The sequence below is a fragment of the Bos indicus x Bos taurus genome, chromosome 19, assembly GCF_003369695.1.
Source record: "Bos indicus x Bos taurus breed Angus x Brahman F1 hybrid chromosome 19, Bos_hybrid_MaternalHap_v2.0, whole genome shotgun sequence".
Lineage (NCBI taxonomy): Eukaryota > Metazoa > Chordata > Mammalia > Artiodactyla > Bovidae > Bos > Bos indicus x Bos taurus.
In genome coordinates, this window is record NC_040094.1 from 38,267,974 (window position 1) to 38,283,535 (window position 15,562).

Genomic DNA, 15,562 nt, shown 5'->3' on the forward strand with positions numbered 1-15,562 from the left:
AGCAATGGGATTGCTGGGTTGTATGGCGGTTCTATTTCCAGCTTTTTAAGGAACCTCCACACTGCCCCAATGCTGCTCTTTCTTAATTTTTGCCTCAGCCCAAATAAATTCTTCCCAGATAACCCCCTCAGTATGATTATCCTTTATCCTTCCCATCTATCCACCTACAACTAGCCCAGGTCCACACAGTGCCCTCATGTCACATGAGCTTTCCTGTTGCCTTTGCTTCCCAGGACACAGAGGGGAAGTGGAAACAAGGCTTAGACCTAGAAGACGTGTGATCAGGTCCAGTCTGGCTCTGACTAGATGAATGACCCCAAACAAGTGATTTAACCTCTGAACTTTTGACTTCTTTATCTGTAGAACATAAGGGGTTGTAATGATGCTCATGTGGGATGTTGTAGATACACAGACTTGAAAGTTATAAAACATACAAATATTGTTGTATTTTTCATATTTTCAGCATTCCTGCTAATGAGATGAGAATAGAAGCAAACAATACTAGGGCTATTCTTGCAGGATTCTGGAGCATCCTGCCTTGCGTTTCCTGGCCACAGTCTGCCTAACCAGCCACTTCAATGCTCTTCATTATTCATTCATTCAATAAATACTTATTGAGTGCCCAATGTGTGCCAAGAACTGTTGTACTTTCTGGGAACAGAACAATGAAGACTACATATTCAGCTCTCATAGAGTTTGCATTCTGGTAGGCAGAGGAAAAGCCTGTGGGCACTTAGGGTAAATACATACTACCTGAAGAGTGCTGCCATGCATATCTCTGGCCCTTTGTTACCCCACTGGTGCCAAGCGGGGACAAAGAAGAGAGACAGAGAGGAGAGGAATGCAGGAAAAAGAAGTTGAAAGAATTCCATCATACTAGAATCCAGAAATGGGCTTGGTTTCATTACAATGAAGTGTCCATACACCACTTAGCCACCTCAGTTAAGAATGCAAAACAAATCTAATTATGAGGAAACATCAGAGAAACCCAATACCAGGACATTCTTTTTTTCTATTTTAATATAACAAAAGGCAAGGAAGCCTGAGGACAAATGAAGAAGACTAAAGAGACATGAAAAATAAATATAGTACCTAATCTTGACTGCCTCCTATATTGGAGGGTGAGAGGAGAAGACTGCTATAAAGTTCATTATTGGGTCAATGAAAAAAATGGAATGCAGAAGGTAGATTAAATTTATTCAAGTTATGTAAGAGGATATCCTTATTCATTGAAAATACAAAGAGAGAAGAAAGGAGGCAGGGAGAGAAGGAGGGAACAAATGATAAAATGTGAAAATTAATAAGCAGAAACCTCATTTTAAATTGAGTCAGCAGAACAGAAAGGGGAACTCTCACAACCTACCAACAGGTAGAGACTCAACAGGAAGAGACAGCTTTGCATCTCCAATAGGAAGGTTACTAGTTTCCAGCAGAAGGAAGGAAAATTTTCTCCTTGCTCAGAAACAGCCCAGCCAATAAGAAAGAGACTGTCACAATTGAGACAACGAAAAGCCACACTTTTAAATTCCCAGTTCCCTCTAACTCTTGTTTATGACAGTCCCTTCCAAGTCACGCTTCTCCACTAAAAAAAGAAAGTTCTCTTCCTTGTTCTGCAGACTTGCCTGTGGGTTGCCATAGATTGCTCATCCAGAATTGCAAATCTTTGCTGTTCTCAAGTAAACCCAATTTGCTGATAAAATAACTGGCTATTTTATTGCTTTAGATCAAAAAAGTAAATGGAGCAAATTGTTAGCGGTAGGTGAATTTGAGTAAAGATTACACATCTTCTTTGTACTATCTTTGCAAATTCTCCAAATAAGACTTTTTAAAAAATGTGTCCCCCAAACCCAGACTTTAAGCCCAATCCCTCTTTTAAATTGTTGCATGACCCTGAATGACTCCCTTCCTCTCTCTAGACCTCATTTTCTAGTCCATATGGTTTCTAAGGTTCTCTCTGACTCGGGCAATCAATGTCCCACAACTCAGGTCGCTTCTAGACAGGGATTTGGAAAGAAGATATCTCCTCTGTCTCTCAGTCCACCAGTTACTTCACAACTTTATCCCACGTGCACACCCGCCCTCTTTCATCAGCCATAAACTTGCCCTTGCCCGTCTCGTCCGCCAGCCAGCAGGCCCAGCTACTCTTTCTGAGGGCCTCCAGCTTCAGTTCACAACAGACACGTGCATTTATCCCCCAAGAAACTACAGCCCCCCAAATGCTTTGCGGCAACCTCTGGGCCTTCAGTACTACCAAAGACTAAAGGTTTTTCAGCGCGGGTCAGCCCCTGCATGGCTTTTTGGGAATTGTAGTTCATCTGCGAAGAGCCTGGGAACAACAGTAAGGCAGCAAGCCACCCTTCCCAGAATGCATAGCGCTCGTCCTCACCAATCCGAAGCGCAGATCTTGGAAGTAGGCGGGGACGTGAAGGAGCTGTCCGGCGCACGCGCTGTCTGTGGCTGGGGAATTCATGTGGAGGTCAGAGTGGAAGCAGGTAAGAAAGCTGGGGAGCGGCTGTGGTCCGCGTTCTGGAGTCCCTGCAGTCCCCCCTCTGCGTTCTCATTCTCCTCAAGTTTTGGCGGGCGGAGTGTGTGCCTGGGTCCGCCTCGTGTCGGAGGGGAAGGGGGTGAGCCTGGGAGGAGCCTGGAGTTGCGTAGAGTGAGGTAGGTGTGTATGGGGGCAGGGTGAGGAATAATCCAGAAGCTATTAGGAATGGAAAGGCCGAGGGGTCAGGACTAGGCGTCCTGATCACGGGAATAGAATAGTTAAGTGCACGGATAGAGATGAAGATACTCAGAAGTTGAGGCCTGAGAAAGAGGAGGAGAGGCTGAAGTGGCCGACGACGATGGGGCGAGGAAAGACAAAGTTTAAGTGCAAGAGCAGATTGTAGAGAGGTCAGCTGCGCTCCCGCCCGCCCCGCTTCTGCCTCCACCCCAACCTGTTCCAGGGCTGTTGCTCGCGATGCAGCTGTTTAGTACCTTTTTGGCCCTGTTATTTCTCGTGATTTGTTGGCCCCAGAACGTCATCCAGGGCCTGCTTCCGTAATAACAGGTCATTCATTCTTAATACCTGATGTTGAGAAACGCTGGTGAGGAGTTAAGCTGTGTCTTCTAGAATTAGACCTCCAGGTTCTAATCCTGGTTGCCTCCTTCATAGCTGCCTGATCTTAGGCTTCTCTTGTAACTTAACCTCTCTTTGTGCTTCAGTTTCCTCATCTGTGTAGTCCTCTACTTCATAGGGGTTGATGTGAAGATTAAATACACCAGTTGCCGTTAGAAGACTCCCTGTTGTAAAGGTTAGCTGCTACTGTTGTTTTGTTCTTGGAATCATGTTCTTTTCTGAATCAAAATGGCACAAGACCAACCCCACAGCCTCTCTTCTGGGGCCTGCAGGTCCAGGAGATGAGAGGCTGTTTTGGTATAGTGCTAAGTTTTCTATGGGTAATCCAGCCCATGCCTCCTTCCCATTTTGAACCAATACCCCCAGACGCCATTTCTTAAGTAGTAGAAAAAGAAGCAAGCTGTGGAAAAAGAAGATCAGAGGAATTGATTATACACTTTTACAAGCTGCAGAGTGTTATTTATGAAATGTTTTTCAGTTGAAGGTTTAGAGCTCTCAGGACTGGGGAAATAAATAGCTAGCTTGAGAAATGCAGGTGATGCCTCAGAGAGGGCTTCCTCTGAGCATTGGGGATTGAGTTGTTTTGTTTGTTTTGTTTTGTTTTTACCCCCTTAGGTGTGAGTGAGTCCAGCCAAAGGAGACATGGCTGCCAAAGTGTTTGAGTCCATTGGCAAGTTTGGTCTTGCCTTAGCCGTTGCAGGAGGCGTGGTGAACTCTGCCTTGTATAATGGTGAGGCACTGAGGGGTGGTGGGTCACTGACCTTTGCCAGAGGATTTTCATTGGTCTGCCTAGCCCATGTGACACTCCTGTTGGCAACCACTTGCTGTGAATATATTTGACCAAGAAGGCTCACCTGCTGCCATCCTGCACCATGTGATGGCCTTGTCATCAGAACCTCTGTCCTTGGAGCCTTAGGTTCTCTCAGAGCCTTTCTTTACAAAGAGCCTCCCAACCTAGTTGGGTGTTGCCACCTTCTCCTGTTAAAGTGATGCTGCATCAGTATGTCAGGATTTTGCTGGCCAGTTGAAATGGAGAGTGTGTTCTCTTCTGCCTGTGTGGGGAGTAACTCAGCAAGGGCTTTAGACCTTTGGTGACCTTGATCTGAGCAGAAACTTTTGCTCTGCTCTAGTTGAGTTGTTCCCGAGAAAATATCTTTGAGATGCATTGCCCAGCTTTTATCAGCGTAACCAGGCTTGAAGCTGTCTTTTGGAGACTTCCCTGGCAATCCAGTGGTTAAGACTCCGTCCTTCCACTGCAGGGGCTCAGGTTTGGTCCCTGGTTGGCGAATTAAGGTCTTGCAGATGGAGTGCTATGGCCAAAAATTAAAAAACAAAACAGCTAGATTTTCTTCCACTTGCCTGTGTGACTTCAGGCAAGTCACCTTCCCCTTCATAGGACTCAGCTTTCTCGTTGGTCAAGCAGCAGGATTGAACTAGTTTATGTCTAAGACCCCTCCTGCTTTGATATTCTCTTAACTTTTCACTGTTGGAAAGCAGCAGTAGATTGACCCATCTCATGCGAGCCTCTGACAGCAGGAGGATTACTTTCAGAGTGAAGATACTGGACCAACTATAAAGTCCAAAAAGGCAGAGACAGAAAGCAGCTGATCAGAAAAGCCTGCTCTGCTTCTGTGGCCCAGCTTTATACTCTGATCTTTCTGGCCACCCTGCATGGCTAGGCTGTAATCACTATCATTAATTGCTCTCTGAAATTAGCAAGACAGCTCTATATCCCCTTCAGAGTTTAGAGAAACCAAGCTGTTAGAAAGGAAAAAATGAGGACTTCCAAATTTTAGGATTGCCGTAGGAAGGGTGCTGCTTCTGGGAACTCTGGGTTAAATGGGAACCAGGATGGACTGTGAGTTTTAGAAGGAAGTTTTGGGAGCTGGTTCCTAGGAACGTGTTGGTGGGAGTTCATGGGTGGAGTGGTTAATAATCAGCAGCCAGTTGTTTCAAGGAGGAAGAATGCTGAGAATAGATCCTGTTACCGAAGTCCTTGGGAGGACATGGGACAGAAAGTGATTGCTTTGTTTTGTAGCTGTTAAGAAGCCTCTGGAGTCCTGAAGTGTGGGAAGACAGAGCAAGAGACCTACTATATGAACAGAAAACACCAGGGGTCTTTCAGACGCAATCCTTTCGGTTAAAGGGTGAGGGGATTTTTCTGACCCATTGTTATCCTTCATTCCCAGTGGATGCTGGGCACAGAGCTGTCATCTTTGACCGGTTCCGGGGAGTGCAGGACATTGTCGTAGGAGAAGGGACTCACTTCCTCATCCCTTGGGTACAGAAACCAATTATCTTTGACTGCCGCTCTCGACCACGTAATGTGCCAGTAATCACTGGTAGCAAAGGTGAGTCTCAGCTGTGGGTCTCAGCTGTGGGATCCAGAATGGGTTGAACTTCCCTAAATATTTTTCCTGAAAAGTTTTATGTGGCTACAGAAAAAGAAATATACAAGCATGCCTAAGAGATATTATGAGTTCAGTTCCAGACCCCTGCAACAAAGCAAATATTGTAATAAAGCGAGTCACACAAATATTTTTGTTTCCCAGTGCATATAGAAGTTATGTTTATCCCATACTGTATCCTATTACAGGTGCAACAGCTCTATCTCTAAAGAAACAGTGTACATACCATGATTAAAAAATACTTTATGGCTAAAAAATGCTAACCATCATCTGAGCCTTCAGTGAATTATAGTAGTAACATCACAGATCACCATAATGAATGTAATAATATTGGAAAGTTTGGAATATTGTAAGTTACCAAAATGTGACTCAGAGAGACTTTCTTGGTAGTTAAGAATCTGCCTTGAAATGCAAGGGATACCGGTTCGATCCCCAGTCAGTGAACTAGATCCCACAACAAAGGCTGCACGTGAGCTACAACTAGAGAGTCCCCGTATGGCAGCAGAAGATCCCGTGTGCCACGACTAAGACCCAAATCAGCCAAATAAGTATTTTTTAAAATGTGATACAGACATGAAGTGAGCAGGTGCTGTTAGAAAAATGGTGGTAATAAACTTGCTTGATAAACTGTTGCCCCAGACCTTCCATTTGTAGGAAATACGGTGTATGCGAAGCACAAATAAATGAGGTGTGCCTGTATATTCAAGATACACACACAACTGTATGAATTTAGAGAAATGAACGGATATATTTCAGTAGTCGCATAGCGATCCAGTTTTTTTGTTGTTTTTTTTTTTTGCGATCCAGTTTTAAAGAAATCTGAACGTGCCTTTGCTCTCTCTCGGTTGACCCTCCCCACCAGTTCTTGTTCCCCAGGTGACTGTACACTGATCCACCCGTTGTGTTGCCTTCACAGCTGGCTTGCCCTTGCTTCCAGGCCTGTGTTTCCAGCAGTGCTGCTCTCACACTGTTACCTCCTGGGCCAAGGCCCACATCCCTGAGAGCAACCTGGTGTCTGACATGCCACCGACTCCCTGGTTGGAACCCGAAATGAATTGCTGTCACGGTTCTTCCCTCCCCATCGTACACACAGAGGTGCACGGCAGTAAATGGAGCGGCAGACGCTGGCTCGGCTGTGACCTTTCTGTGCGGGAGGAGAGGATCGTGTGGATATTGCTGGTCCTCGGAGAATGTTTGCTTTCTGTAGTAGTGTCAGGCTTTGTGCTGGGTGAGAGGGAGGGGTAGTTCAGCGATGAGTAAAGCGGGAGCCTTTAGGAGCTCAGTCTGGCAAGGGAGACAGACGTGGACAGGCGTTAGGAGTGGGGTGTGGTGAATGCAGCATGTAGGGGAGCAGAGGGGAGCTGTGCGGAACGGGCCTCTGTGCTGGTGCTTGAGAGTGAGAAGTGAGTTGGACAGGGGAGGGGACACGGTATTGTCTAAACTGTCCTGTTTCTCCAACGAGGGAGAGGCCGAGCCTCCTATAAAGGGTCTGGCCTGCCTACTACATCAGAGGAAATCAACAGTGGGGTGGGGTTCATTAAGAAACGTCTTCAGTTCAGTCGCTCAGTCGTGTCCGACTCTTTGCGACCCCATGAATTGCAGCACGCCAGGCCTCCCTGTCCATCACCATCTCCCGGAGTTCACTCAAACTCATGTCCATTGAGTCGGTGATGCCATCCAGCCATCTCATCCTCTGTCGTCCCCTTTGCCTCCTGCCCCCAATTCCTCCCAGCATCAGGGTCTTTTCCAATGAGTCAACTCTTAGCATGACGTGGCCAAAGTACTGGAGTTTCAGCTTTAGCATCATTCCTTCCAAAGAAATCCCAGGGCTGATCTCCTTTAGAACGGACTGGTTGGATCTCCTTGCAGTCCAAAGGACTCTCAAGAGTCTTCTCCAACACCACAGTTCAAAAGCATCAATTCTTCAACGCTCAGCTTTCTTCACAGTCCAACTCTCACATCCATACATGACCACTGGAAAAGCCATAGCCTTGACTAGACGGACCTTTGTTGGCAAAGTAATGTCTCTGTTTTTCAATATGCTATCTAGGTTGGTCATAACTTTCCTTCTAAGGAGTAACCGTCTTTTAATTTCATGGCTGCAGTCACCATCTGTAGTGATTTTGGAGCCCAAAAAAGAAAGTCTGACACTGTTTCCACTGTTTCCCCATCTTTTCCCATGAAGTGATGGGACCAGATGCCATGTTCTTCGTTTTCTGAATGTTAAGCTTTAAGCCAACTTTTTCACTCTCCTCTTTCACTTTCCTCAAGAGGCTTTTTAGTTCCTCTTCACTTTCTGCCATAAAGGTGGTGTCATCTGCATATCTGAGGTTATTGATATTACTCCCAGCAATCTTGATTCCAGCTTGTGCTTCTTCCAGTCCAGCATTTCTCATGATGTACTCTGCATATAAGTTAAATAATTTAACTTAAAGGCCTTAACGAGCGCGTGTGTAACCATTTCCCGCTCTGGTGCCTGGTTCAGAACTCATCTCGTGGGCACTTGATCCATATTGTTGATGACTGCAAGCAGTGCCTCAGCCCCAAGCACAACTGGATTGTCAGGGGAAGTTGTAATTTCCTGGGTCCTTTGACCAGTAATGAGAAGCGGCCTCTCAATGAGTCTGATAACCCCTCACCTCTGTTGCATATTTGACAGAATGCCTTTATATCTGTCTCCTCCTTCAGTTTCCCCCAACGTGCCCAGAAGGCAGATGATATCATCCCTGTTCTTACAGATGAGGAAATAAGCTGAGAGAGCCTAAGGCTGTGTAATAAGTAAACATTAGAGTTAAGGCACAGCCAGGCCCTGGACTCTTAGTCCACTGGGCTCACAGTCATCTCTCTGAGGCATACTCGTGCCTTGAGCCACATTGACCTGGCCTTGGAGAGGCCTTATCCTAGAATTCTTGGCATTGGCTTATCTCTTTGCTTAAAATATTCGTTATTCCAGAGATTCCATGGCACCTACTAGACCTATAATCTGAATTTGCTCATGTCAGAGGGCATTCAGGACACAGAAAAGCTGTCATCACCAGAATCCTTTGAGAAGTTATTAGCGCTGGTGCTCTGCTGGGTTCTCTACCAAAGAAACCATGAACCTGTGCACCTCACCTTGAAGGGTTTCTTAATCAGCCACTTTACTTATAAACTGTAGTACATTTGGCATAGGGGAGGTCATAGGAGGCCATGTGATCTGTATTTTTAACTCCAGCATCTGTGCCCTGCCCTCAGATTTACAGAATGTCAACATCACACTGCGCATCCTCTTCCGGCCGGTTGCTAGTCAGCTTCCTCGCATCTTCACCAGCATCGGCGAGGACTACGACGAGCGCGTGCTGCCATCCATCACTACAGAGATCCTCAAGTCCGTGGTGGTGAGTGAGCAGGGCCTTGTCCTCGGGCCCTGCCCCTAAGAGCACACTCGGTGTCAGGAAGAGCTTGGTGATGACTGGTTGGGATTCTGCTTCTTCGCAATCATGACTGGCTCCTCTGCCTTCCCTTGGAACCAGGCTCGCTTTGATGCTGGAGAACTGATCACCCAGAGAGAGCTGGTCTCCAGACAGGTGAGCGATGACCTCACAGAGCGAGCAGCGACCTTTGGGCTCATCCTGGATGACGTATCCTTGGTAAGGGTCTTGGGGAGCCTGAGGGGTGGGGGTGGGGGTGCCTGGCTCCGTTTCTGGGTAGATACTGTGAGGTCCTACCTTGCACTTTCCTTGATGAAGACTGGAAAACAATGAACCTTCTTAGTGCTGTGAGACAGTCTCCTTGGGTTTATTTTCAGATGAGGATTCTTTTCCCAGCCCTGTGCCACAGGCGTTTCTATTTGATTTTCGGTCCTGCCCAGGTGGTCCCTAGCCACTAGGTTTTTTCCCTTCCCCAGGCTGAGTGTTCCTCGTGGCTCCCAGAAGTATTGTCACGTTTACTTCGTTTGGCGCAGAAACTATCTGTTAGAGACTGGGGAGCAGCTGGCATAGTCTTTTCTCCCAGGCACGGACCTCCCAGCCTGACCCCTGGGATTTTCCTAACACTTAGGGTTTGAAGTACAGTGACGTGATCTCTGAGAACTCCCTGTGAAAGGTGATAGAGTGTAAATGAATGGTTCTGTCCCCCAAAGCCTGGTATGGGGGCATCTCTGAGGCATGAGTTACCCTCTTGAGACTGTGTGGTCTGTGTATTTATACGACATTGAATGCCGCAGTGCAGACAGAAAGCAATACAGGCAGGATAGCATTTCAGATCAGGGAGGGTGAGGGAAAGGGGTCGTGTTTCTGATTCTCTGGGAAAAATCATTTGGAGTGATTTGCTCGGGTAGTGAGGTAGAGCGTTTCCTGTTCCGTTCTGCGCGTCGCTGGGGAAAGGTACCGTTTCCCACTTGGCATCTGTGCAGCTGTTTAAACAGCACCCTGTGCACACCCATGGCTCACCCCAGGGCACTGCCTCCGTGGAGGCATTTGGGTTCCCTCTACTGGCAAGACGCCAGCTGCAGCCACTTGGCCCTGAGACCGGGGCAGTTTCTCAGGCCCTCCCGCTTAGTGTTAATCTAAACACCTTGGCCATGAGAACATAGTAAGTAAAAACCTAAGGAGAACCTTGGCATTTTGCTAAATTTTAACCACATAGTCCATTCTGGGGAAATGCAGGTTGACCACAAGAAACGGTGTCTAAGAGGTGTGAGGAGAAAATTAGGTTTCATGGGGAGTTTGCTGCCTTCAGCTGGCCCTTCTGGAAAGAAATTTTATTCCTTAATTGCGCACTTCATTTGCAGTGCTCAGGATCATATTTTCTTCCCCAAACTTTGAACAGGAGTCCAGTAATGGAGCAAGCAAGGTAGAACAGCTGCAGTATAAGAGTTAGGAGTGTTGAAAGTCCTGAAAAGACAATGGACTGCAATTTACTCTCCAGAAGAGGGTTTGAGCTGCTTATTTTTTTTTAAAGCAGAGATTGGGAGTGTGGGGGTGGAATGAAACAAGTAGAATTTGATAGCAAAACTCATACTCTTCTCCCCTTTATTCTTCCCGTTTAATAAAAAGTTAGATAAATAAATTCGGCTTTAGGAGTGCTGAGCTCTGTTCCCATTATTTGCACTTGGTCACTTATGTTACTAGGGAAGACCTATGCATAATCAGAATTTTAAACCTTCACCCTAAGCAATAATCTTTACCTGCTTTCTCTTTCTTTTAAACCCTTTACCAGAAGGACTTGCTCATAAGGAATACTGTGATTTGCAAAATCATGATTTGGAAGTCTCACTCCTCTTCTTCCTGTTTTGTGATGGAGATGCTGTGAGAAAGCAGTGGACTGGTTAATCTATAAGCGGAGAGCTCACACTCTTGAATCCCTGAGAACCAGCTGTGTGGTTCTCACTCTCAGGGGCTCAGTTTTCCATCTGGTCTCTCTGGGGGCTTTGAGCAGGCATCAAAGGGCCTTGGAAGAGTACTTGTCGGTGCTGGGGGTCCTGGAAGCCACCGTTCTCCTCCCCTGGGGAGGTGGTCACTTGAGCACACACCTTCTGGTCCCCATGGCTGTTTCCTACCTGAGGACAGTGATGAACAGGAGCACTTGGGGCAGCTGAGGATTCTGGGCTGTGAACTCAGTTTGGACACGGATGTGGAGGTGGAAGGGTGTTCTGGCCTCATGTTATCTCCAGCTGTTAGAGCCATTCCTGGCCTCTTCCTCCAGCCACCATGGGGGCTCTGCAGCAGCCCTGTCAAAGCAATTACAATGCCTCATCTTGCTCTCACTCTCTCCCCTTAGACGCATCTGACCTTTGGGAAGGAGTTCACAGAAGCGGTGGAAGCCAAACAGGTGGCTCAGCAGGAAGCAGAGAGGGCCAGATTTGTGGTGGAAAAGGTGAGTGCTCAACCAGATGGCAGGAGCCTCTCTCCCCTTTCTCCTGTGCTCAGCCGCCCCGTTTGCTGGGTGGCCTGGAAATTCATCATCTGTCATCTCTTCTTCCGGGATCATCGGAAGGGGATTGAAAAGACTGTACTCCTGCAATTGGTTCCAGAGTCTTTAGGGTCTAGTCAGAGATATGTGAGGTTATGTTCCTAAATCATTGAAGAGTAATTTCTTTTCCACGTCCCTAAGATCAAAACTCTCCCACAAATAAAAATGTTTCTTCTGGAATATTTTCAGCTTCACTGAGAAGTTGTTTTTAGCCTTGGTCACACAGTGAAAGCTGACAGCCTAAAGGATCAAACGTTGCACCAGATACACTATTGTCGCTGGATTGTTTTCAAGCACTAAATCCATCCAGATGTGTCAGTGTGCTGGCGTGCAGTGGATTTGCACAGGGCCTGGTCTTTCAGTCTTTGTGAAGGTGTATTTATTTCATGTATCTCCTTCTCCCCACCATTAACACACTTGGATTTTTATTCCTAATCAAGATGCCTTAGTCCTTAGAATCAAACAAAGAAAGATATATGGGTAGACGTTTAACTTTAGAGATTATAGACTCCAAGCGGGTGGAGTTGTTTTTTCTTTTTTCTTCCTCTCTCCAGCATCTAGAACATATCAAAACCATGCCTAAGGTAGATACTAGGTATCCGTAAACATTTGTTGAGTGAACAGCCCCAGAGCCTCAGTTGAGCAGCTGTGTGTTAACCTCAGGGAGGCCCTGCACCGCGCTCTCCTCCCACCCTTCTGCAGGTCATGCATTGTAGATAGACGTCTTCCTGTTGATACGAGCTGGGAGAGCCAGGAGGTCTTGTACTGTCTGCCCAAGTTCCTGGTTGGGAACCCCTTCAGCCCACAGTCCAAGGAGCATCCTGTGCCTGCTGCTCCTACTTGGCGGCACTGGTTTTGATGAAAGTCACTTTGACTTGGGCCTGGAGGGAAAGATGAAGGTTGAGTCTACCTTCCTTTCTCTCTTGCTTTCCTTGGCCTGGGATCCTCCAAGCTCAGAGTAGGTGGCTGGCCTCAGTTGCTGTTAATGTTATTGAGGACTTTGAAATAAGACAGCTGTCTATACAGCCAACAGAAATGTGTCTCTATAGTAGTGAGCAGTGGGCATGATGGGGGCAAGGAGGATTGAGTGAACAGTGTTTGTTGAGCCCTTTTGAAGGGAGCGGTGAAATCCCAGAGCTCATTTCAGGACCCAGAGAGGGTGCCTAACACAGGGCTGTTGAGGCTGTAACCCGCCATCCACGCCCCAGAGTGTCATCTTGGTCTCTGCCTCCACCCTTGCAGGCTGAGCAGCAGAAGAAGGCAGCCATCATCTCCGCAGAGGGCGACTCCAAGGCGGCGGAGTTAATTGCCAACTCGCTCGCCACTGCAGGCGACGGCCTGATCGAGCTGCGCAAGCTGGAGGCCGCGGAAGACATCGCGTACCAGCTGTCGCGCTCACGGAACATCACCTACCTGCCCGCCGGGCAGTCGGTGCTCCTCCAGCTGCCCCAGTGAGGCCCACACCTCCTGGGCCAGCTGGACCACAGCCCCGAAGTTGCTCAGCACCACCTTCCTTCTCCTGCCCCAGAAATCACTGTGAAACTTCATGATTGGCTTAAAGTGAAGGAAATAAAAGTAAAATCACTTCAGATCTCTTATTTACTCAATCAGATGAAGCTCTTTGATTCTTCTCATTTCCATCCCCCTTTTTTTTAATTTACCTTCCTACCCAAAATTGCTAAGTGCCTACACAGACAGCTTGGCTCCTGTCTTTGGGGCTGGCTGGCACTCCTGCCCAGGCACTGACAATTGGCAGAAGAAAGGCCGGGCCTTGTGTGTAATGAGCTGGGAGTCAGTGGGAGGCCTGAGTAAACTTGTAGCCTCCAACCAACCCTTCATTCAGGATTTGAGGAAGATGGCACACGCAGATGAATGGTGAACACAGGCCTCGGGTTTCTCCAATGGTTTCTGCACAGACCCAGCTGAAGAGAGGTGCTGGGGTGGGTCAGAGGAAGTGATCCATCTCTTAACATAAAGCTGATGCTCTTTAACTGCGGGACCAGCAGAAGCAGGTGTGTACAAATGGCACGGATTGAAGAATCTGCCTCCGTGAAGGTGGGTGGGCCTGATTTGATTTGCTCTCCCCCCGCCCCAGAGTCCTGGAATGGATTTGAATAGAGAGAGCAGGCCTGGCCCGAGATGAGAGTCCTGTGGCCTTCCTCTCCGCCTCCCACCTTCGTGTCTCAAATACCCGGCGGATTTCCAGCTTGAAGGATTGCATCCGGCCAGAGCTGTACGGGCCTGCCAAAGACGTGTGCATCCAGTGTTCTGGCTCCCTGGTTCAGAGACTGCCCTTCTAGAGGGCTCTGTGCCTATGCCTTGAAGGAAATGACCATGGGAAGACAAATGTGTGTAAACTATTATCAATAAATAACACCCAGACCTTCCAGCTCAGTTGTGTGGGTTTGTTTTGTTTGTTTGTTTGTGGGAGCCATGGGCTCAGGACAGAACATTCCCGCAGTCTGTGTGCACATTTGTATCACCAGAGAGGACAGACTCTCCAGCAGAGCAGGAAATGCTTTGGTTTCAGAAAATGGTTGCCGTGTGCCAGATCCATCTCCAGCCTGAAATTCATCAGTGGTGTCAAGTGAGGGTTATCATGACATGGGTACTCAGGAGGTGAGGTTGGATGGAGCCTTGTTAACTTCCTTTGTTATCTTTGAGTTGGGAGTTGCAGGCGCATTCACCGAAAGAGGGGTTGACATAAAATACAGTGTGCCAAGCCCTCGGTGCGCTCTGGTTGGACTGACACAGTAGGTGGCTTCAGGTGCCTTGCCTGGCATGGGACTGTATTGCTTATTCTGCTTTACTCTGCTGTGGAAAGGCCTTGGTCTTTGAAGGGCAGGGGGAGAGGGGACAGGATTGAGAAACGAGCTGTGCTGGTCACCCACCTCATCCTTTCGGGAACAGAACGGGAACAACAGTGCAGTCAGCACCCACACTGACTGTGCTTTAACCTCTGCTCTCGGTTTAATCCCAGGCTCACCACCTGGCCAAGGAGAGCGGCCTCTTAAGAGGACTCTGCAGGCTGGTCTGTGACCTGGATTCTGCATTTCCTCTCCCGGAGTGATAGGGCCAGCTGTCAGCTGGGAAAGGGGACAGATGCACCGATTCGGGGTGGGCTGGGGACTGAGTTCTCCCGGCACTACACCCCGCTCCCCTTCCAGGGCCCCTCCGTGGGGATCACATCCCTTCCCACCACTGTGAGCGTGCAGACAGGAGTGTGATGGGCCCGTGACCCTCAGCCGAACTTCCCACCAAAACTTCATTCTGATGCTGAGCGAGCCTCGTTCAGCCCATCACCTCACCACCTCCCTGGCATCAGTTATCTCGGAATAACTCTTCCTACTTGTGTTTTTTTGCTGTAAGAGTAGCGAGGCCTGCAAGTGGTGAGGTGCCTGAACTCAAAACACGTGGAAGACTGGAGCAGAAAGAGCTTGACTGCTAAATAGGTTCCAGACCTGCTTCCACTCAGCGGCCTTCCTCCTTTCCTGCTGTTTATTGCTCCGACACCCTTGGGGGGGGGGGGGGGCGGTGCAGGAGGCGCCTCTCTTCCCCAGGCCCTTTTTAAAAGAGCAGCTTGTTTCTTGCATTTGGCAGGAGATTGGATTTCCCACCCAGGTGTGTGAGGGGAGCCCTCCCCAGCTTCTGGGTTCTTTCTGCCTCCAGGTCAGCCCTTCAGCAGCAGGCAGGCCAGTTCCTGCTGATTTTGTCTGTAGCCTCCCTGCCATGGACGGTGCCAGTGGTAACCCGGGGCCTCATTCTGCCTTGACTTCCGCCAAGTAATTCTTTTCACAAATGTTCAAGGGCTGTTAACTGACTGCTTAGCCCCAGCATCCCCTGAAGGCCTCCGGGTTTCTCCAGACACTGCCACAATGGGCTTTTATCAGCTCGGGATTCTCTTGGCCTTGGATCAAAAGCCTTGTCCTGTCCTGTCCAGGGAGGGGGCCAAGCAGGGAGTGTCTTCATCCCTGTCTCCTTTGGTCAGGCTGAATAGTTCCCTTGTTTGGGCCCTGAACTGGGGGAACCAGGAAAGAAGACCCTCAAAGGTTGCTGCATTTTATACAAGTTCTGGTGTAGACCA

At 48.2% G+C, this 15,562-nt stretch overlaps 1 protein-coding gene across 3 annotated transcripts; it reads left to right on the forward strand.

Annotated features, from left to right (window-relative positions):
* The first annotated feature begins 2,391 nt into the window (after nt 1-2,391).
* PHB (prohibitin) lies at nt 2,392-13,867 on the forward strand. 3 transcript variants are annotated; one of them, XR_003506739.1, is made up of 8 exons: nt 2,392-2,492; nt 3,734-3,848; nt 5,308-5,469; nt 8,761-8,903; nt 9,039-9,155; nt 11,287-11,382; nt 12,721-13,490; nt 13,574-13,867. XR_003506739.1 is itself a non-coding variant. In XM_027517463.1 (8 exons), exons 3-8 carry the CDS (start codon nt 3,761-3,763, stop codon nt 12,931-12,933), a joined length of 819 nt encoding a protein of 272 aa, XP_027373264.1. In that variant the 5' UTR covers nt 2,401-2,492; nt 3,205-3,293; nt 3,734-3,760; the 3' UTR covers nt 12,934-13,867. The 3 variants fall into 3 exon arrangements, 2 of the variants coding, with proteins under 2 accessions (XP_027373263.1, XP_027373264.1); XM_027517463.1 differs by adding an exon at nt 3,205-3,293 and having other exon boundaries at nt 2,401-2,492; nt 12,721-13,867; XM_027517462.1 differs by having other exon boundaries at nt 12,721-13,867.
* The last annotated feature ends 1,695 nt before the right edge of the window (nt 13,868-15,562 follow it).

What these genes read in the sequence shown, in the direction of transcription:
- PHB (XM_027517462.1), top strand. Translation starts at nt 3,761, where the DNA reads ATGGCTGCCAAAGTGTTTGAGTCCATTGGCAAGTTTGGTCTTGCCTTA. An exon ending in GAACTCTGCCTTGTATAATG is followed by an intron (nt 3,849 to 5,307) that starts GTGAGGCACTGA and finishes CTTCATTCCCAG; the next exon opens with TGGATGCTGGGCACAGAGCT. An exon ending in AGTAATCACTGGTAGCAAAG is followed by an intron (nt 5,470 to 8,760) that starts GTGAGTCTCAGC and finishes CCCTGCCCTCAG; the next exon opens with ATTTACAGAATGTCAACATC.